At 41.2% G+C, this 22,155-nt stretch overlaps 1 protein-coding gene across 1 annotated transcript in view; it reads left to right on the top strand.

The window, feature by feature from the left end:
• The first annotated feature begins 252 nt into the window (after positions 1–252).
• NOSTRIN (nitric oxide synthase trafficking) overlaps positions 253–22,155 on the top strand; it is a 62,990-nt gene continuing 41,087 nt past the window's right edge. Inside the window, exons 1-2 of the mRNA XM_012440630.2 lie at positions 253–362; positions 9,498–9,583. Of these exons, the coding sequence (XP_012296053.1) occupies positions 336–362; positions 9,498–9,583 (113 nt within the window). The 5' untranslated portion in view covers positions 253–335. The remainder of the gene's footprint in view (positions 363–9,497; positions 9,584–22,155) is intronic.

Raw genomic sequence — 22,155 nt, 5'->3', positions numbered from 1 at the left:
GACCGAGCACCAGAATTATTGGAGACATGTTGCAGCTTCTGTGCCTTCTCTCAATGTTACACTGTTCAGGACTCAGGATCCTGCCCTCTGAGTGTTCACAGAAGTCATTCTCACTATCTAACCCTGGTTCTCTTGACCCAGACCAGTTATTTACTTTCTCGGGAAACAAATGGGATGAAAGTCCAGGGCTGGGACTTCCTCCCTGGTGTGTTTGACAAGGACTGACGTACGCTAGGCCCTTTGAATCCCGGAAGTCCAGAACACACCCAACCTTGATTACAGTGTCCAGAATGCTGGAGCGGAGGTAAAAAGACAAAAGCCAGACACATTTCAACATGAGGGACCCACTGACAGATTGTCCGGTGAGTAGCTCAGTGTGCTTTGTGTACCTGAGTGTGAGAGGGAGGGTGGAGGGTAGATTTGTATATTAATGGATTTTAACTTAATACATTTGAGACACTCAGAAACCAAACACATTGAGACATTGGCTGTGGTACAAAAGTTTGTGGTTTTTTTCTTTGGTTCAGTTTAAAACAGAGCTTTTTCTAGGAAATGACAGGGCAAGTAACTGTCATCTTTCCTTCTCATGTTCTTGGAAAAAGTTTTGAGTGAGTAAAGCATCATATTTGGATCCAGATGGTGGCTGTTTGGAAAACATTCTTAAGACATACACCCATGGTGCCAACATCGTGTGTGGAGTGGATACAAAAACACACAGAATGTCTGCAGCCAATTTTTGGCTCTGAGAATAAAGTCAGAGAGGAGAGTTTTTGTGCTTTTTCACCCTCATTTTTTTGAGTCAAGGATTGCAAGTCCTGCAGGAGGAAGGAGAGACTCCTCGCTCTGCTGGTCTGCAGTGTTTCTCAGACTGGTTTAGCAGCATGTTTGTTCCAGTCCTGGGAGCATTACCAAAAATTAAGTTTGGTCAGAAGTCCAAAGACATTGTCAGGTCACTGACGGCAATAGCAGAGATGTAACTTGGGAAATAAGAAGCAGCTAAAACAAAGGGGGGATATGTTGACTTTGAAAATAAAGTAATCAAGGAGGTTCAGTGTCTTATCCCAACACATGGGGCTGAAAAGCTAAGATTGGTGACGTTGGTGACAACATAAGCAAGGGGTTGCAGTCATCCTTCATGTATTAATAACACAAACTGTGGGGCGACGGATAAATGGGCGCTGAGATAAAGCCATAAAGAAAAAGATCAGCAGAGGATTATTGACTTCCTTTCTGTTTATTCAATGGATAAGAAAAACACATGCTTGGAAAAGATGGAACTATAGCTACTAATGCAGAAAATCAGATGAGCTAAATGAGATGAACTCATAAATGACTAGTAATTTTGATAATGACAACATAGTAGCCAATATTGCCTAATTTTACTTTTTTAAATACAAAAATAATTAGTGGTTAATGTAGAAACAAATCCCAATAATATTGTTATATATAGATTTTTAAGAGTGAAACTTCCCCCCTTAATTACTTCAATCTCAGTCTTCTCTCCATTGGTAATTATGAATAATTTTTAACAAGTCCTTTATCATTTATTCGTCTCTCCTTGAGGTTACTCCCTTACTAAACTGTTAAATCCTCTCCTGTCTCAACACTGCTACCTCGATGTTTTTGTATACGGTGGCAGGGCAGGACAGGGATAGGGTAAGTGGCAGCAAAATCTTGCCACTGACAGTAACCAGAGAAGAAAATTAACACTGGGGAAGAGTGCAATGGACAGAAGAGAGGGAAACCGAGGGCAGGTTTAATTACATTTAAAAAGAAAAGCAGAATAAATACTTGAAAAAGAAACTGAAGGCCTAACATCCTTTACATAGGCAGCAAAGTCAGTCTTCAGCGCTGGAGAAATGTTTTCTTTCAGCAGCCCCCAAGGCAACCCATAACCACACTTCTGTGTCGGTCACAGCTCCACTCCCTGGCATGCTGAATAGTTCTTTGTGCTATACTGGGCCAAGGACTCCCATCCTTGTCTAAAACTCTGAAGGTCATCTCTATTGGCTCATTGCCACCGAAAGTATCCGGGAGTCATGGAGAGGCGGATATCCCTTCAGCCTGGGTTTCCAAACCCTCTAAAGTCAGAGAACATTTATTTATTTGCAATTGTTTCATCTTAATCAAGTGTTCAAGTTGATTTCCTGGTACATTCTTAGCTTGTACTTGGGGAACAATGCTACGTGAAGATGAATCTGCAATCTGGGAACAAAATAAGACAAGGAAACGGATTGCAAATGAGTGCCTCGTGAAACACTAGGTAGTTTTATAAAAGAACCCGAAGCTTTAACAACCTGCAAAACGTTCCTTTCCATGAGACCCTAGAGTTGCACAGAGCACAATTCATAAAGTCTTAGCTTAGCTGCAGTTCTTAACCGGGCCCACACCAACATAACCATGTATGGAACTCAGTGGGTTACATGAACTTCAATGAAAAAAAATCTCTATTTGTACTAATTTCTCACTGAAATTTAGAATTTTATTCAATCGAGAATATAGGCAACAAGCCCCAATACTACTAGTAATAGCTGTGTAGTATCTGTGACTTTGTAGCCAATAAAAATCAGGAATTTTATAATATTACAGTTGTTGTACATATCTAGAAATATTTACATTCAGCCTGACTTCAAAACGTTGGTAATACTTAAGATATATAATTTAGCATGTTAATAAAAAAGCAGATAATATCACAATTTTAAAAATACACTCTAAAAATATATAATTCATTTCCTTTGTAAACCTGTTACTTAAAAATATTATTGAATCAAATAGGTTTCATGAGACTACTAAAAGGGCTTATGGTACGAAAAAATGGAAAAATCTCTTTGAGAACATGCTCTAATGGGCAAAAAAAAGAAAGGCTGAGAGCTGGGACCTTCAACCTCAAAGAGCCAGGTCAGCGTTTGAGTTCAAATGATTGCCACCAGGGTGGCATGAAGATTGCTTAAATGCTGTGTAAGACTAATCTTGAGAGTGTCAGAACTTATTTGAAGATGATATCTTTAACGTTCTGTTTTTGAAAAGGAAAAGAATTGGCTCTGGGTCTTGAGGCTTCATTGCTTGTAAGCTTCGCTCTTTTTTTTTTTTTTTTTGAGACTGAGTTTTGCTCTTGTTGCCTAGGCTGGAGTGCAATCTTGGCTCACCACAACCACCACCTCCCGGATTCAAGTGATCCTCCCGCCTCAGCCTCTTGAGTAGCCTGTCTAATTTTGTAATTTTTTTTTAGTAGAGATGGGGTTTCTCCATGTTGGTCAGGGTGGTCTCAAACTTCCGACCTCAGGTGATCCACCTGCCTTGGCCTCCCAAAGTGCTGGGATTATACGTGTGAGCCACTGTGCCCGGCCAAGCTTAGCTCTTAAACCTAAAAATATGTCAAGGGAAATCATCTTCAAATCCATGTGCAAGAAAGGCAAGGAAGTAGGATCCAATTATCTCCAAAGGAAATAATCCAATCTTAAGAAAGTACTGAGAGCACCTTCCTGTCAAACAATCACATAGAAATCAAGGACAAGTAACAAGCAGTAGCCAAATCTTTGCTTTTTACACACGCATACAGTATCCTGGAAGGGGCCTGTCGAAGCAAGTCTTCTAGGCTCGAAACAGTCAGCCCTTCCCCTCATGTCATTGAAACAGCATGAGGCTGCTTCTCAGGTTGGTAACCTGGTTCAGATGCCAACCCGAGCTTCCCATCTTAGTGGCTTAGACGATGACTGTCACTAACTCAGATGGTGACGATGCCATGGTCCCTAGCTCCTGGGAGATTCTGTCTCTCTGTAATGATAGAGAAGGAGGCTGAGACTGGCATGGGTGTCATGTGGCCCACAGCATCCCGAGTTTGCATCAAAGAGTGTAACATGCCATTCCACATTTCTTGGGCCTCTGTTTCCTGGTCTGTAAAGTAAAAGGAATAGACCATGCTCTTTGATGTTCCATATCCCATAATCTGTGACAGTCTGCCACAGGGATTCTAAATATTACACAGATGGTGAGCAAATACATGGAATCCCTTCATAGAGCGGCCGTGCTGAGAACCATCACCCCCAGTGAATCAGAGCTCACAGGAAATCAATAGCACAGTGCCTGGCATAGTAAAGGCATCCAGTAAAGTTCATAGTGTTAAATTTAAGTGGAATATCATGGTTTCTTTAACACTGTGAGGATCATCACTATTCAAAGAAATTCTTCCATACTAGCATCAATAAAAATAATTTTTTCTATCATTTTTTTTTTCTAGAACTAAATTTAACACTCTTCATCATTCAAGTAGAAAGAGCAGGTAGGCCAAGCTTGATACAGGCACTTTATAATCTCTACAAGTCATTTGTCTAACCATTTCATATGCCGATTGGCTGGATTACTAAATGTTTTTTGTAATGGCTATATTTGTCAACAGAATTTGCTTACAAGTGCTGGGAAGAAACATTTTCCTAATAGCTGAATGGGAAATGTCTGTGTAGACCACGTGTCTATTTGTGAAGGGATTATTATTTTTTAGGGGCTCAGGAAGATCCCCAGTATTCCACTACCAGACTGAAATCTCTTTATCAGGGGAGAAAAACCTCATAACTTTTTTTTCCTTAATAATTAATGATCCCCAGGAGAAGCAGTATATTAATATAAATTCATATGGAGTTGTAAAATCAATAGTAGATTGTTCTCCGGAATGAATATTTGGTAGGAGGTTAGGATAGTTAAAATCTTAATGGGTAGGAAAAGAACACCAAAATTGCCTTCCACCTGACTGCGACTACAGCAAGCCCTTCTTCTTGTGCTGGTTGATGACATTAACAAGCCAACTGTATTGCACATAATACTTAAGGGTTACTATAACTTGGAGTAAACTTAGTGTGATGATACAAATTAGCCATTTTTAAATATATGTTTCTGATGGATTCTCTAATTGATTTTCATACCTAACATTTCTCATCGCAGCTCTGTCTCTAACGAATTAGGTTATCCTTAGCTCTTTGGGCCTTAACTGTAAATAAGGGAATTAGACTTCAGTGATTTCCAAACTGTACTCCATGGAACCCCTTCAGAGTCCTCTCTGGTGGGTGGGAGTGTGGTGAGGTAGGAGTGACACAACCAAAGCTAAAGTCAAGTGATTTTACCCCCTCAAAGCAGGTATGTTCCAAGGTTTCCTGATCACACACACACACACAGACACAGAGAGAGAGAGAGAGAGAGAGAGAGAGAGAGAGAGAGAATGAACTAGATGGCCTCTGGAGGTCTGCTTTGGCATTTAAGTGGGTCTGCTTTTCAGTTTTTGTCTCCAAGTCTGAGTAGATGGTACATGATGAAAGGTACAGAATCATTGATTCTAAATAAGGGTTTATGCTGGGATAATGAAAATATTCTTAGCAACTCTTTTATTTACTGATGTCACCTTTGTCTCAATCTGGATCAGGTTTGTTGGGGAATTTCCGGCACATAGTATATAGGATCAAAGGTAAAGATTCTGCTGCTGTCATAAGCACATCTCTGTCTTATCTGATCGCTAAATTAACAACATCAAGTATTGAAGACCTTCTCAACTGGCGTGTGCCTGGGCATACTGGAGCTTGAGGTTTGAGTGTGGGTTACAGGTATGCCTGAGACACAAGTCCTTTGCATCCTTGAATTGGCAGAGTGGCTGGGAGTGAGGTAGGAGGCAAAGCCATAGGCCAGTTCCCTCTTCCTGGAACGACTTTGTCTATCTACCACACTCTTCTAGTACAAATATGTTCTACGTGTACCATTTTGGGAAAAAAAGTTAGAAAGTACCAGTCTATGCAGTGACAGAAAATCATCTTCCAAAATCTAGAGCTGGCAGCCCAAGGGTCAATGGAAGCCGTAGACCGTGCTTTGTTCCAGCAGCCCCTTACTTTGCGAGGCTGAATACGAATGCCTTTGCCACAGGCTTCACCACTGCCACTGAAGGCAACTGAGTTTTCAGTCACTGGCTTATAAACTTTCAGCACGACCTAGCCTCCTAAAACTAGTTCCCTTGAGTCAGTATTTAAAAATGTATCTTGGAGAGTTTTGATGACTTGGTAAGTTTAGGAAATGCAGCATCCCCTGTAACACAAGCACATAGAAAAATTCTCAACTGTTCTACTCATCTCTACTTTGGTTATGGGCAGAGTTTTCTCTACATGCCCTGTCCCACACTTGATGTCCAAGGTCCCTTATTCTCTCCCATAGGTAACGTCTATGTGCAGCCTATCCTCTGGTGATGGTAGACTGGTAAGGACCTTTCCCTTAGGACATTTCATCTCAGATTCCCTTCCTTACACTGCTGGTTCTCTTAATGGGAGGTTCTTTTTCTCCTTCCCACTCTAAATGCCCCGATGTCCCTAGAATCCATTGCTCCGCTTTCTCTTCTCCCATCCTCAGCCCCAGCTTTATAGTGTTTGAGAGCAGAAGAATTTACTCTGTAAGCATGCATCTAGATCTTTCTTGCAGCACCAGGCTGCTCCTTAGGTTGGTAATCTGGTTCAGATGCATCTAGATCTTTCTCTCTTGCACACAGCCCCATGGGTTTTTGTTGAGTCTTTGTTTCTGTTTTGCTGTGGGCTAGAGAGAGAAGTCGATAAGACAGTACATAAAAATCCATAGCTTAATACTGTGAGATAGTTCTAAATAAATCAAATAAGGAAGCCACAGGACCTACAAAGAAAATCATAAAATTTTATTGAACATAAAATAAAATTTGAACAAATGCAAAAACTTACTATGTTCTTGGATAGGAAGTCTAAACACCATTAAAAATTCAATTATCCCAAACTGAAATATGTATGTAATACAATTCCAATTAGGAACCCAACGGGGATTTAAAAAGAAATGTAATTAGACAAATGTTCATGTTAGAATAAATGCATCAGAATAGCCAAATTAATTATGAAAAGGAAAAAAAATAGTTGTTTAAAGAGAGAGCGGAACCAAAGTGTTACTATCTCTATGACTTAGGTATTGAGAACATAATGAGTTTTGTTATCTTCTGTATCATCATTATGTTATGAACCATAAAAATGTTTCATAATTCAAAGCAAAAAGATCCTGTGAGTTAGAACTATGTTCAACTTAATATTAGAAAAACCCCAAATGTGTATGTCTTTAAGAAAAGATATTGTATTTCTCTCACACATAAAATAAGTCTAAAAGTAGAGAGTTGAAGGCTCACATGGTGTCCTTCACAGCCATCAGGGACCCAGGCTCTTTTTCTCTTTCCACTCTATGATCTTAACGCATTATGTCCAATCTCAATACCACTTTATGGCTTTGGACTTCATTTTCAAGTCCAGCAGGCAGAAAAGAGGGCAAAGAAGTCTTTACTGAAACCTCATACAAAACCTTCCCTCACATCTCCTTGGATAGCTTTTAGTCACATGATTATACACATAAGGCTGAGGGAGGCCGAGAAATGACCTTATTCCAGGAGCATGCACCCTGCTAAACATTTATGCATTTTCTTCTCATGACACTGGGGTATGTTTCATGGGATGCTATTAGGTGTTACAGAAGAAAATAAAAGGCTTAGGGAGAAAACTAGTGAAAATGTTTAGGTAACATAGGAGTAAACAAAGAAGCTAAACACGTTTCTTTACTGCAGGACTTCTCACAATGTCAAAATGTTCCCCTAAACTTTCCCAGTGTACCTGTAAGGGGAGGAAGGAGGTCTTAATAGGATCATGCCATTCACATATGGCCAGTTAATTTTATTGGAAATAAAAATTAGAAAGCTTGATTGCCAAATAGTGATTTTACTTTCATGACTCAGAGGAAGATTATTTCTCCTGCATGAGAGAGGCTACAAATTGGAACCTCACTACAAGTGTGTTTTGTTTACACTACAGAGAGTTTGTGAATTGTTTATTACAATAAAAAAAAAAGTCATGTTTCGAATGCAAATCCTGATTTCAACTTTTTTGGACAAAGTGGGAGATCTGGCTTTCTTGAGCCACGTTCCAGGTGGCAGTGATGGGCCAGAATGGTTTGAGTAGCTGCCTCTCCAGCTCACGGTCCCCACCCTGCTCCTCCCTCATTCAGATGCCTGACTGGCGCGGGCAGTCACAGGATTTTGCCAACTCTGCTTTAGAAATTAACAATTTTCTCATGAAAGCTTTGCACCCTCACCACTCTCCTTGTGTCCAAGGCCGTTTCAAGGAAGTGGTTTGTTACTGCTACTATTAATATATTTCTACCAAATCCTGTCACAGCTTACTGCGTTAAATTCACAGGAATGTTAAACGACTGCATAAAGGTGAAAGGATATGGTAAGACTGTTTCTATATCCTAGGTGTTGGTTTGTTCCATCCCCAAAGGTAGGGAACTGAATCAGCTCATTTCTTCAGGTTCTTCCTCCTCTGTCACCCTATGTCCTTAGTTTGATACTCTGCCAGCACCACATACCAAATGCTTTGTTGACTGAATGGCCTTCTGGGCCCTGAGGGGATATGTGTTTGTGAATGTGCCTGCTACAGTAGAAGGCACACAGTAAATGTGAATTTCCTTCCTTTTTCCCTTCTCAATATGGTGTCCAGCTGAATGCTGGCGATATCTGAACACTGGAAGAGGCTGGTTCATTGTATGAGCAAAGTACAGCACAGCCCTCAATCCATACTGAATTTGGGTCCTTTTATGTAAAATCTCATTTTAAAAAATGCAATCTGCTCTTACACCTCCCAGATGGAAACTATGAGAGAGTGTGTCTGGGATGTTCCATCATCTAATTCACTTGCTCTGTGTCAGAAAAAGCTGCGGAATCAATTGACATTTAGTTTCTCTGGGCGCTCAAAATCTATTGTCATCAATGTCTACATTTACAGTTTCCAGGAAGACACTGTGGAGTCCTAAATCAAATGACAAAAACTTTTACAGGAAATTCTTGTGTCTGCAGGCTACATTCAAATATACATGAATTTATAAAGGGTAATTAATGCATTTATAAAGGTTTGGTTTAACCAATATGTTCAACTCATCATTATAACATTTTTCTTACTGGAATTAAATGAGACAGAGAGAGGACTAGGATAAAGTTTCCTTACCAGGTTATTTACTTACACTTTCATATCGCAGAGAGAAAGGCTCGCTCTAATGGCTCATGATTTGTCATGAGCCCCAGAAATATTATTTTGAACTTTGTGTGTACGGGAGGGGACAAAATAGGTATGCGGCATCCTTCAGAAGATATTTTTGTCCTTTCTGGGAACAATAAGGGGACAGGATACCCAACTCCAAATGCACCCCACTGCTGAATTGTTTGCATTTGGCTGAAGGGAGAAACAGATCAGCTTTATTTTTGAAAAGTCCTCCAGGGTCTTTCATATCCAGGCAGAAGAGACTTCATCTTTTTTTTCAGAACTCATCCAAAAGGTGTGCATGCCTGTGGCTGCACGATCATTTATAATGACAGTCATGGTTGAGTAGCGTTCTGAATTTATAGGTGCTCTATCTTTGGAGTTGCTCGTAATCTTTCTGTTCATTTTTTTGTTATTGTTGTTCTTGTTTTTCAGTATAATAAAGTATACAAGAACCTAAAGGAGTTTTCTCAAAACGGAGAGAATTTCTGCAAACAGGTCACATCTATTCTTCAGCAAAGGTACAAAACGCACGTTTGCAATAAATGGTTCTTCCTCGTTAGTTGCAAGTGATATGACTGGAGGAGTGATTACAAGCTGTCCTACTTTCCAGAATGTGGTGCTATGTTTTGGTACTCGAGAGATTGCTTGAAGAATGATTCTCGCCTATTGCACATTTATCAACTGGATGCCATAAAAATCAAGGAACAATAGGAAGTAATTCTGCTTAGGAAGGCTCAGTCAAGTCTCTTCTGATTCCTCGGACTGGGTTTTTCACCCTATCCTGGGGCCCACTGTTGGATCTGATACATAATCTCATTATTGTACTTTTCACACTGACAGCAATTATTAGTTTACATTTGTGTCTCCCCTAGAAGGGCAGAGGCTGTCTTACTCATCACTGTATGCTGACCTCTTAGAGCCTGGTCTTTTGATTTCCTTAGTGACTGTCAGGTGGATGAATGAAAATGAATGAAAATTTTCAGCATCGTCTTCTTAATACTAGGTGTGATCATGTATAAAGCTGTTCACTGTGCTGAAATGAGCACATTTAACTCAGTCAAGAAAGTTATGAAAGCCTTGCTTAAAATGAAAACACCCAAGGATTGAATTCAGTCACAAGGGACCTTTAAGGCCTTTTTCCTACCTCTATATAGTTCTGTAATAAGAAACTCTAAAGAGACCTTCAGAAAAACTGTTTAAGCTATTTCAAATTTAAAATATTGAATGTGTGCTATAAGACCAAAGACACCATGGATTGATTGCATCCTGAACTAGCAGGTGGTAGGAGAGAAAACAATTTCTTTTCTCTCCCTTTCCAAATTCTTAGTTGAGATACTCTTCTGTAAACAAGTAAGATTAACAAAAGAAAAACAAGCAGAAGTTTATTAACGAATGCTATACCCATCACATGGGAGAGGCCTCGGTTCAAAAGTATTTCTCCCTCAAGGCAGTGGCTTAGGGGGTCACGCTTAAATAGTATTTCACCAAAGAGCCAGAAATCCTATTAGGGACAAGACAAAGAAGATAGCACTTTCGGGCTTCTAAAAGGCAGGAAAATGTGGGAAGGTAAATATATGGAAAGGGTGAAGTCTGCTCCTAGATTCTCTGGCACCACTATTTCTGTGCAGATAAGCAAGTGTTGGACTGTCTTGAGATGGGAAAGGCAGAGAACGGGGCAGAGTGTGTCCCTTTGTTTTAACCTTTTTTAAACTCAATAATCCCCAGCATTTTTGAGAGGAATATTTCGGTTTCTTTCAAGGTCAAGACAAAAGGAAAACATTAGCTTTATCAGCACCAAATGAATGAGGTCAAAGAAAGAGATGAGACAGCTCAAACAGACTTTTATAAAGAACAAAACCAGATTTGTCAAAAGGAGTCAAAAAGAAAAATATTTTAATTATGAAGTAACTTCTGTTTTAACAGCCAAATTGCTCTGATTCCATGACAGAGAAAGTGGGAGGGCGCATCTGAGAGGGAATTTCTTCTATAAGAAAAAATCGTTACCAGTCCTAAAAGAAATTATTTAAAATATTTAAAATTTTTTATTTAAAATTTTTAAAAATTATTTAAATAAGAAAATTATTTAAAATAAGACCAGTTAATTGTATGAATCCTACAAATTCAACTCATTACCTATATCAGAAAGCCACCTTCTGCCTACAGACCAGGAAGAATCTATGCATCTATCAGCCAGGCATATAACCTGGGGTGTAGTCATCTGGGCCTTAATTATTTGGTGTCTGAGAGTTCAGAATCAGTGCTTGGTAGAGAGCTGTGAAGGAGAAGACAGGCAATAGATGATGCCTGCTGATAAACAGACTCAACAGTGAACTGAAAAAATCTGGGGGAGTCACCGCTTAAGCCTGTCTCACTGTTTTTCCTTTTTCCAGATCCCTCCACATCCCCACCTTGCCACTGACATCCACGTTCTTCATATAGTCAGAGTCTTTCTTCCTTACTTTTGTTTTATTGAAGTCTCTTCCTAGGGCTACTATCTGCCCTAGAGCTATTAATGTGAGAAACCCTCCACTCACTTATTCTAGAGTGACAAACGTGTCCAGTGAGGAAGAAACACTTGAGTAGCTAAAGATATCTCCCTTCATGGCTTTACCTCCTTATGAAGAAGAATTTAGAATCTGAACATCTCAGGAGTCTACTGGATTCCTGGATAAAAACTGTATAGTATAAGTACAAAGAATGGATCTAATGTTTTACCTAGATCAAGAAAATTATGCTACATATTAGTCATTTATGTAATAAATGCTTTTCTGAACATTTTCTAAAGCTAAACTTGTACAATTAAATCATTTCTCCTTAGCCAAGTAGCCATTTTTAAAGTTGCTTTGTATTGATTCCTGGTAAATGTACATTTTCAGTGACTCCTCGTCTTGAGCTTTCAAGTTTCCTCCCCCTGCTCAGCTTTTAGATCATGTAGTTAACCTCAAGGATGCTTGCTCACACTAAAAGAGATGGCATTTGGGGAGAACTGTTTTCTAATGGACACAAATGTTCTATTAATCTATGAATATGCGGCACATTGCATACTTTTAGACAGCATTCCTGTGTATTAGCAGGCAAAGATACAGGCCACTTCAATTCTCAGGGCTGGATCAGTTCTCTTCCATGGTAGTGATGTGATTCTGAGGTCGCTCTTTCTTCCTAGTGTGTTTGAACTGAGTCAACATAATAACCGTATCGACAAGGATGGATAGTCACAGCATGGCTGGGATTACATTTGCCTCGACTACCCCCATTGAGTGAAGTCAGAAATTCCTCCTCCGGATATGCATTGGATAGAAGGCTGATTCCCACCAGCTATTTAGAAATGAGCCTTGGCCTTATTTTCCTCTTAAAGGTGGGGTTGTTACATGTGAACCAATGGTAATCTTCCCTATATTAGAAAAATACCTGGAAAGCCATTACTTTTCAAAAGAAACTATCTTGTTACTTAAGATTATACACAAGTAATGGGAGTCTTTACTGTAAGACAAGTAAAATGGTAGTCTTGGAGTGTATTCAGTAGGCATTTCCATTGGGGGTTATGAGAGACAATCATGAAGGCAAATCTGTGGCCAGCATAATTAAAGATACAGTGAAGGAGGACATGGGGTTTTTAACAAGGGGGTACCTGCCACCTAAAATGCATTCAGTAAAGACTTGCAGACTGAATAAATAAATAAATAAATGGGCTGGGTACAGTGGTTCATGCCTGTAGTTCTAGGACTTTGGGAGGCTGAGATGGGAGGATCGCTTGAGGCCAGGAGTTCGAGACCAGCCTGGCCAACAGAGCACAACCTGTCTCCATTTTCATAAAAATATTTTTTAAATAAATGAAAGATAGTTAAGGGCTTATAAAAACTATTATTATACCTGCATTGTTAGAACAAGCGCTTTACTGTCCTTGGAGGTGGGCATTTCCAGACCCCTTACTTAATAGCTCCTGGAATGTGGTTCTGCTTCACAGAGTTCTGCGTTAGTACTTGGACACCAGAGGCAGCATCACAATCAAGCTGCCAGGCCAAACGATGTCTCCTTTCCAAACTCAGCTGCCCTCTTGCATTTATTCTAATTGGGTGGTGATAGAAAAGTGCAGTTGTTACTGAAACACCCTTTTGCCTGGATATTCTGCAATTCATGGTTATGCTTAGCTTCTTTTATCCAATTAGCTACTTCAGTTTCTTTTTTTGCAGTAGCAAACAGATTTAGCCAGAGCAACATAGCAGCGCCTACAATGCCTAATGCCAAAGTTATCAGGTTCACTTTAACACAATTACAGATCAGATTTAAAGAGACAAAGGTACATTCTTAGAAACTCTTTGTGAATATTTGGCTTCCTGCATCCTCACAGCTAATGTTTAAACAGGCATTGACTGGAAAATCAATTGTTCCTCTGTAAGGGAGCTTAAGATCAGGTTTTCAAATGCCAAGAACTGCTGCTACGGACAGCAGTAAAAAGAAAAGAATAAAAGAAGGAGGTATAGTTGGCCACTTGTTCAATCCATGATTCATTGCAGACACTGTCAATAAAGCAATAAAAATTGAAATTAAATACTGGAAAAATCTTTTCTACTCTACCATTATCCTGGGTGACCTTAACTCCCACAGCTTTAGCTCTCTTGCATGTTGGTGATTTACAAATGTGCAGTACTAGGAACATGTCTAGACCATGCTTCAAACCATATATTTCACAGTATATTGAACATTTCCACCTAGAAGTCCCATGGAATCACAAAGTCAGTATGTCCAAAACAGTTTATCCGCTTTTCTCCAAAACTGTTCCTCCTTCTGGGAACCATTGCCCAGCCAATCAAGCTCAATGCCTGGGACCATCCATATCCATGATTCTGTCTATCTCAACTCATGACCAAGACCATATTTGTCTCTTTGAAACCCCTTTGATATCCACAGTTTTCTTTTATTTTATGACCTCTTCCACTGTTCTGGCAAAACGCTCTTAAACTATTCTGTCTAGGAGTGCTGCCTTACAGCCGTGGAGTTTGCATGTTGCACAAAGGCACATGGCTGAGTGGGATGAATGGAAGCAGAAATCCAATCCACCCTGACCCTTAAGCCTTTTACCCTGACAGAGCTGGGCGCCTTTAGAGGACACCATCTTTCTAATCCAAGCAAAGTTACCCGAACTTGTGGGCTAGCCGAGGTCCTGTCCCCGTCTTTAATGCACCTTTCACTCTGTAGCCATGACCCTGCATAAGACCCTTCAAAGACTCCCATGACCTTGAGGATAAAATTTAGCACTCATCATTTTATAAAAGGACCTTTGAGATCTGAACACGGCCTTCCTGTTTACCTTGTCTCCTCCATCTCCCCATGATCCTTGCCTCTCTCCTTTCTGAATCACTTGCAATCCCACCCCACTTGCACCCCACTCGCACTCCTGCCGCCACCACCACCACCACCACCACACATGGATCCCTGCATTTGTATAGGCTGTATCGCCTGCCTGGTAGATGTTTCATCACCTTCATTGTCTGGCTCCATAGGATCCAGTCATCCCACGGTGGCAGGCCTTCCTTAACTCCAGTCCCCAGTCTCAAAAAAAATTCTCCTTAATTCTATGTGCAGAATTAGTGCTTGCATCTGTTGTGGCTCTTACTACCTGTACTGTAATTCTTTTTTTTTTTTTTTTGAGATGGAGTTTCGCTCTTGTTACCCAGGCTGGAGTGCAATGGCACGATCTCGGCTCACCATAACCTCCGCCTCCTGGGTTCAGGCAATTCTCCCACCTCAGCCTCCTGAGTAGCTGGGATTACAGGCATGCGCCACCATGCCCAGATAATTTTTTGTATTATTAGTAGAGACGGGGTTTCACCATGTTGACCAGGATGGTCTCGATCTCTTGACCTCGTGATCCACCCGTCTCGCCTGTACTGTAATTCTCTGTTCACTTGTCTGTCTCCTTCCCTAGAGGCTACTAAACTCCTTGACGGTATGTGTGTCCCACGTGACTAGCATGGGCCTGGCACAGAGTAGGCATTCAATAGATGCTCACTGAGTAGATGAAGGCACTAATGTGTAAGTGACTCTGTGCCTTCAAGGCGCTCATAACGTTAAAGAAGCTAAAGTTAGGCTATTTCTGAGCAGTCATAAGTGGGTATGTCAAAGACATTTACTGGCATATTATTTTGAACAAAAGCTAGAAAAAAATAATAAAATCACGGGAGACCATTTATTCAGCACAACCCATAGACCAGTCACTGTGTTAAATGTTGTCTTATACTTGATCTCTTGAATTATCTCACGGCCCCCCCTCTCCATTTCTAATTTACAGATGGGGATTTGAAAAAGATGATGCATTTGGATTCCTACCCAGCTCAATCCAGGCTCAGGGCCAGGGCATCCCCAAGTGGACAGGCAGTTTTGGGCACTGCCGTCGGGAACCCAAGGTGCTCAGAGGGTCCCGGTTCAGCTCCCTTGGCAGAGTCTTAGGCGCCTGTATGGGAAGGGACAGCAGCAGTCATGAGGCCCAGTGGCTTTCAAACCTTATAGCTCAAGGGGTCTGTGGGGAGCCTGTAGGGGCTACTTCAGGGGGTGAGGAGGAGGTTAAGTGGGCCGGGCTCGGCTTCTCTTCACTCCGTCTCCCTTTTAATCAGATCAGCTTTACTAGTATTTATATGATACGGTGGGATTCTGTATAGAATTTTGTTTCCCTGCTAAAAATCTTTGAAAACTGCCTTTCTTGTCCACTTTACCTGAATTCTCTCACCACAATAATCCCTGTCCTTCCCGACCCCACACACAAATGCACTAAGCTTGGGAATGAACACACGCTTTAGACTCTGAAGTTCTAGAGCTGCCATCGCTCACGTTTTCCCTGGGCCAGAGTGAGCTGGAGCTCAGTGATACTCTCAGACTAGACACAAGAAGGGCATCATTCAGGTCTTATCCTCCTGGTTCAACACTTTTTATAGTGTTCTCAGGGAGCAGAATTAAGGCAATCGATAATGCTGCAGTGGGCTAGTGAGTGAGCCAGACACTCCAACCACAGAGCTTCAATATGAAAATGTCTTTCAAGTTGCCAGTAATGAACTTTAAATACAACCTGTTTGTAAGAGGAGCTTGTGATGGTCTTTCAAAAGGCATACCAATGAAGCTTGGATGGAGAATATCAGCGCATCCAGCCCCAAACCAGAAGCTGGTGCTGGTCCTAAGTAGGAGATAAAAGACGGGTGATATATCCTGACAGAAGCATCGGAGGTTACTAAAATTCCTCCTTAATTTACAATGCAGGGAAGACTGTCACCTGCTTCTTTCAAGCATGAGAAGGGCTTAGTTCTATTTTATTATTTTATGTTTTTTAGAGATGGGGATCTCATTCTGCTGCCCAGGCTGGAGTGCAGTGGTGCGATTATAGATCACTGCAGCCTCAAACTCCTGGGCTCAGGAACTCCTCTCGCCTCCGCCTCTCAAGTAGCTAGGACTGTAGGTGTGCACCACCACTCTGGGCTAATTTTAAACAAACTTTTTGTAGAAATGGGATCTCGATATGTTGCCTAGGCCGGTCTCAAACTCTTGGTCTCAGTGATTCTCCCACCTCGGCCTCTGGAGTAGACAGGTGCAAGTCACTGTTCCTTGCCTTAGCTCCATTTTAATTAATCCCTCATAGACACAGGGGGAAAGTGTAGTTTGTTTTTTAATCTACTTTTTATTATCTTAATTTTACAAAAGCAGGATACTCTAAAATTGATTATGTGGTCACATATTCTTACATCTTAATTTGTGCTCTACCTAAAATATTGAATCTGAAACCATGTATTTTCCATCTCTCTTTTCTTTCAAAAGTATAATTTATTTCAAAATCTAGGTCAAACATTGGTCTTTGACTTATCGATTGGCCTTCATTATTTCTAATGAAAATATATTGACTAGCCTTGGATGCTGAGAGAAAATTAGAATATAAATGGATTAAAAGTCAGTGTATGTTATTTCCTTGGTCCAGAATCCTCTTTCGTATATTTAAATTTTTTTTAATTTTTAATTTTGTGGGTATATAGTAGGTGCATATATTTACAGGGTGGGGTCCAGAATCTTTAAAACTACTGGAATATTCTGAGATTGGGTTGCCCATCAAAATATACATGCATCATCAATTTCACACATGCCAAGACAATTGCTTGGAGAAGGCATTTTAACTTGTATTAGCTACAATGGCAGTAGAATGGAAAGAAAAAAATGGGAAAGGGCTAGAGAATTAAGCACGATTCTGACGATTTTAATGAGGGGATGAAAATTTCACGTATCAATGTGAGATTAGCTCTGCTCTCTCTACTCCCTTTGCATGTGGTACCTTTTCAGCCTGAACTGAGATAAAGCACCTCCCTTTGAGACTGAGAAGAAATCAGTCTAAGTGGGGTGTGCCTTGCTGCCTCTGCCTTGGGAAAACACCCGGGTCATTTCATTTCTATTCAGCAGGAATCCTGAAAGGATACATATACTCCCTCATTAGATCGGAAGCATGGAAAAGCCGTGGAAGTGTGCCCGGAAGAGCATGGAAGTGTTTGTTTCCATTTACAAACGTTCTGACTTACAAAAATAACAGCTTTTTTTACACTTGCCACTTGGAACATGGCTTCTCATAAAAGAGCGATTCTCTCTGGGGAAGAATTTAACCATTAACAATTGTTGAGATAAAAGCCATTCAGAGCTAGAGGCCTGGGAGAGGTTTTGTTGTAAGCAGAAAGAGTGCACGGTGACACTGTCCCGCACCCATCCTCCCCATCACATTTCATTTCCTTCTGTCTTGCAGAATAATTTGCTCACGTTCCCAAAACGGTCATTAGGATTTAAAATTCAAGAGTAGATGATTGCAGCCTGCATTGCTTGGTTGATTTGAATGCTAGTTCTAAACCCTTTGGGGTCACCAACAAATTGCAGGCATAGAGAAAGGATAAAATCGTGCTGTTCAGAGAGGCAGTGTCCAACTCACTCCAGCCCAAAGGACTAGCTTGGTGACATTTGCTGTCAGAGCCCCCATCCTTCCCACTTTGCCAGACCCTCCACATCCCTACTCCCTATCCCCCAAAATGCCTTACAACTGCACAGATGCCTTTGGAATAGGCCCGGAAGCTCGTTATGTCTGCACTGAGGCTGCTGTGAATTGGGACTCCAGCTACTCAGCCTCCAGGAGCTGTACTAATTCAGAATACTGCAGTTAAAGGTGAAGTGAGAGGCGGTATCCATTTTTAAAAGCACTTTTGTTCCATGTCTCCCACAATTCTCCATCTGCAGTCTGTTCCCCACAACTTCAGAGGTAGGAAAGAGGGGTGGTTAAGCAAGCAGGTTCCCCAGCCCAACTGCCCGGGCTAGAATCCATCTGTCACCATCACTTCCTTCTCGTGTGCCCTCAGGCTAGTGACTGACCCAGCTCTCTGTGGCTTGGTGTTCCCGTCCATGAAATGGGTAGAAAAAGTATACCTACCTCATAGGGATTATCAGGAAATAAATGAGGAAATATACCTAAAACACTTAGAATGATGTGCCTGGCACGTTGTAAGCGCCCAGTATGTGTTGGACGTTCCTATTTCTTGCCTAGGGAGAACACAGGTCAAGCAGCAGCATGTCACAAAGGTGATGCAACATCTTTGTCAGGAGACCACTGTTTGGACACTCTCTCTATGTGCAGTATATAGGAAACTTTAACCTGTATACCATTCTATAAACTCACAAATCTGCCCTGCTGAAGGTCAAGGTACTTGTCTGTAAAGAGAAGACTCCCGACACAAGAAGTGCTGGTTTCCTACCATGCTCAAGAGAAAGCTGGCAGAAACGCTGGGGCACAGGAGGAAAGCTGGCCAAACTAAGAAAAGCCCAAAATCTCCTCGAAGTAAACAAAGACCCCTTTTTCATGCCACCAAAGCCCAATTTTTTTCTCCCTAAGTGGAATAAAATTAAGTCGACAATATAAAGGAAAGCAACACTTCTTGCTGGTATCCTTTTTAGGTCTGCTTAGCCTCAGACACACCTCGTACAGCCTGCAAGAACGTTCTGAAAGTAGAATTGAATTCTGAGGCACGTTGTGACTGACAGCATTTCCTTTCCTGTTAGAAACCATTCAGGATCGTCTGGAACCAACTGACAAGAAAACTGGGGATTCTTCCCCTGCACCATCCCCACCTCTGTGTACTCCTTCTGGATACACAATAATCACATTAGAAGAATTCATATTTATTAAGGAAGATTTTTGTGCCTAGCACTGAGCTGAACATTATAAAAAGCATTATCCTAGGCCGGGAGCAGTGGCTCACGCCTGTAATCCCAGCACTTTGGAAGGCTGAGGCGGGTGGATCACGAGGTCAAGAGATCGAGACCATCCTGGTCAACATGGTGAAACCCCGTCTCTACTAAAAAAAAAATACAAAAAATTAGCTGGGCGTGGTGGCGCATGCCTGTAATCCCAGCCACTCAGGAGGCTGAGGCAGGAGAATTGCCTGAACCCAGGAGGCGGAGGTTGCGGTGAGCCAAGATTGCGCCATTGCACTCCAGCCTGGGTAACAAGAGCGAAACTCCGTCTCAAAAAAAAAAAAAAAAAAAAAAGCATTATCCTATGTAATGCTCTTTGTGCTGCTTCCAAGAAAGAATGCAATGCCGGAAAGAAAAGACCTAAAAAGCCCTCTGGTTAGCGTTCCTGAACTCAGAAAGGGTTCATGTGCCTAACTACTTCAAATGCTAGACAGCAGTGTGCCCTAACATCAGGGCTGAGCACTGCTCAAACTAGAGGGACTGCATCTAAACAGCTTGTCAATTTAAAGTTCTCAAAAGTAGTGAGGTGAGAACAAACCTATGGCAGAGACTAGTAAGAATTCTAACCAAGACCTGGTGGGAAGTGCATTCACTTAGTCACTCATTCATTCATTCATTCATTCATTTTTGACATACATACTGAGTGCCTGTTATCTGCCAAGCACTCTTCTGGGCCTAGGGATCCAGCAATGAACAAAACCATTCTCGACCCTCATGGAACTGTTCACATCCTAGGGGTGTTTACCAGAGTAAACTAAAAAAATTATGTGATACAAGATACAATATATGCTAGGACATAAATAAAATTGTAAGGGGAGAGTGGTGAGGATCCTGTTTTAGATGGAGCAAACCTCTGAGGCCCTGATGTTTGAGCAATTCCTGTTGGGGATGACACGAAGGTGAATACCATGTGGGTATGTAGCAGAAGTGCTCGGCAGAGGCCACAGCAAATGCAAAGGCCCTGAGGCAGGATGGCAGTTGGCCACTGATTCTGCAGGAGCAGAATGAGCCAAGTAGTGACTGTCAGGAAAGGAAATCAGAGAGGTTGCCAGAGGCAGATTGTGCAGACCTTTACAGGTCAGCAGCAATCGTTCCAGGCATTGAGCCCCTAGTAGGCTTGGGCTCTTAACACCTTTATAAAACTCCCTTTAAGTAGGTAATATAACTTCTTAACAGTACCTGAAGCCACCCCCACTGAATGGTAGAGATCTGGGATTCCAGAGCATCTGAGTTCATTAAGGGTGATGGTCTCGCCCAGCTGGCTGTTAACCAACACTCTCTTTTTTTTTCTCCCCATCCACTGGGACATATTTCTAGAGCAGAGAAATCTATTTTTAAGTACAATGAGATATTTATTGACCAGCTTTACTGTCTTAAAATACTTGTCTTAACCTTTCCTTATGTCTGGGCAAATTCTGACACCAAATGGTTGTTTTCTGCAGCTAGGCCTTAACATACATCCTAAAATGACTTTCTTACAAAAAGTGATAAAAACAACTTGAAGCACAGCTGTAACAACAGAAAAAAAAAAAAAAAGAATAGTAATTTAGCAATAGATCAATAGCCCATGATCTCTGGATTTCATTTTATAAAAGAAAGCTGTCTTTCTTTGCTCAGTCTAGGACATGTAGTTAATTTGTGTGAAAACATGCAGGTGTTGGGCTAGTTACTAGAGAGCTCTGGGATAGTTTCTCAAATGAAATAAAGTCAAAAATAATTCTAAAAATATCATATTATAAAAATGGATTAACAGACTGAAAAATACAATGAAAACTCTTAGGGTCCATATTAAAAAGGAAAGCATAATATCAATTGAACTTAATTTCCTACATTCTTATTCTCTGTAGTCAAAAGCGAGATGAAGATGTCCTCATTTTAGCTACAGATGGGCCTATAAATAGGACATGGTAAAACAGGTTTAAGATGAGAGTGATTCCATCTATCCAAAAGAACCAAGGGGTTTGCTTTCGGAGGGCACGCCCAGACTACTTCCTACTGAGCCTCGAACTGCATAGGAAATAACAGAAATTCATTTTCTAAATCTGGTGTTGGCTACCACTGCAGATTCCCATTAGAAAGTCACTGCTTGGTTAATCCAATCATAATTTATCATTTTATTGCCAACGATTATAATCTAGAGCTAATCTGATTAGTGCTAAGATCCCGAGATCAGTAGGACAGTTTTCTCTTCCCTACTAGTTGTATTAGTTTTTAGGGCCGTCATAACAAAGTACCACAGACTGAGCGGCTTAAACAACAGAAGTGTCCTGTCTCACAGTTCTGGAGGCTGGCAGTCACAGATTCGTTCTGAGGGCTGTCAGGGAGAATTTGTTCCATGCCTCTGTCCTGACTTCTGAATGGTTTGCTGGTCATCTTTGGCATTCCTTGGCTTATAAATGCACCACTCAGATCTACGCCTTTATGTTCACATGGTATTTTCTCTGTGTGCATGTCTGTTTCTATCCAAATTTTCTCTTTATATAGGGACACATCCAATTAGGGTTCGGGCCTACCCTAATGACCTCGTGTTAACTTGATCATCATCTGCAAAGACCCTATTCCCATAAGAGGTCACATTCACAGGCACTGGGGAGTAGGACTTCAACTTTGTCTTGGGAGACACAATTCAACCCATTAGTATGATGTAAAAGGAGCTTTATTTAAAACTGTCCCTTTGGGTGGGGTGCGGTGGCTCACATCTGTAATCCCAACACTTTGCGAGGCTGAGGTGGGTGAATCACCTGAGGCCAGGAGTTCGAGACCAGCCTGACCAACATGCTGAAACCCCGTTTCTACTAAAAATACAAAATCAGCCAGGCATGTAGGCACGTGC

The sequence above is a fragment of the Aotus nancymaae genome, unplaced genomic scaffold (genome assembly GCF_030222135.1).
Source record: "Aotus nancymaae isolate 86718 unplaced genomic scaffold, 86718_ANA_hifiasm-v0.15.2.pri h1tg000029l, whole genome shotgun sequence".
Classification (NCBI taxonomy): Eukaryota; Metazoa; Chordata; class Mammalia; order Primates; family Aotidae; genus Aotus; species Aotus nancymaae.
The sequence above is the reverse complement of the archived record's forward strand: the minus strand, read 5'-3'. Positions and strand labels throughout refer to the sequence as shown.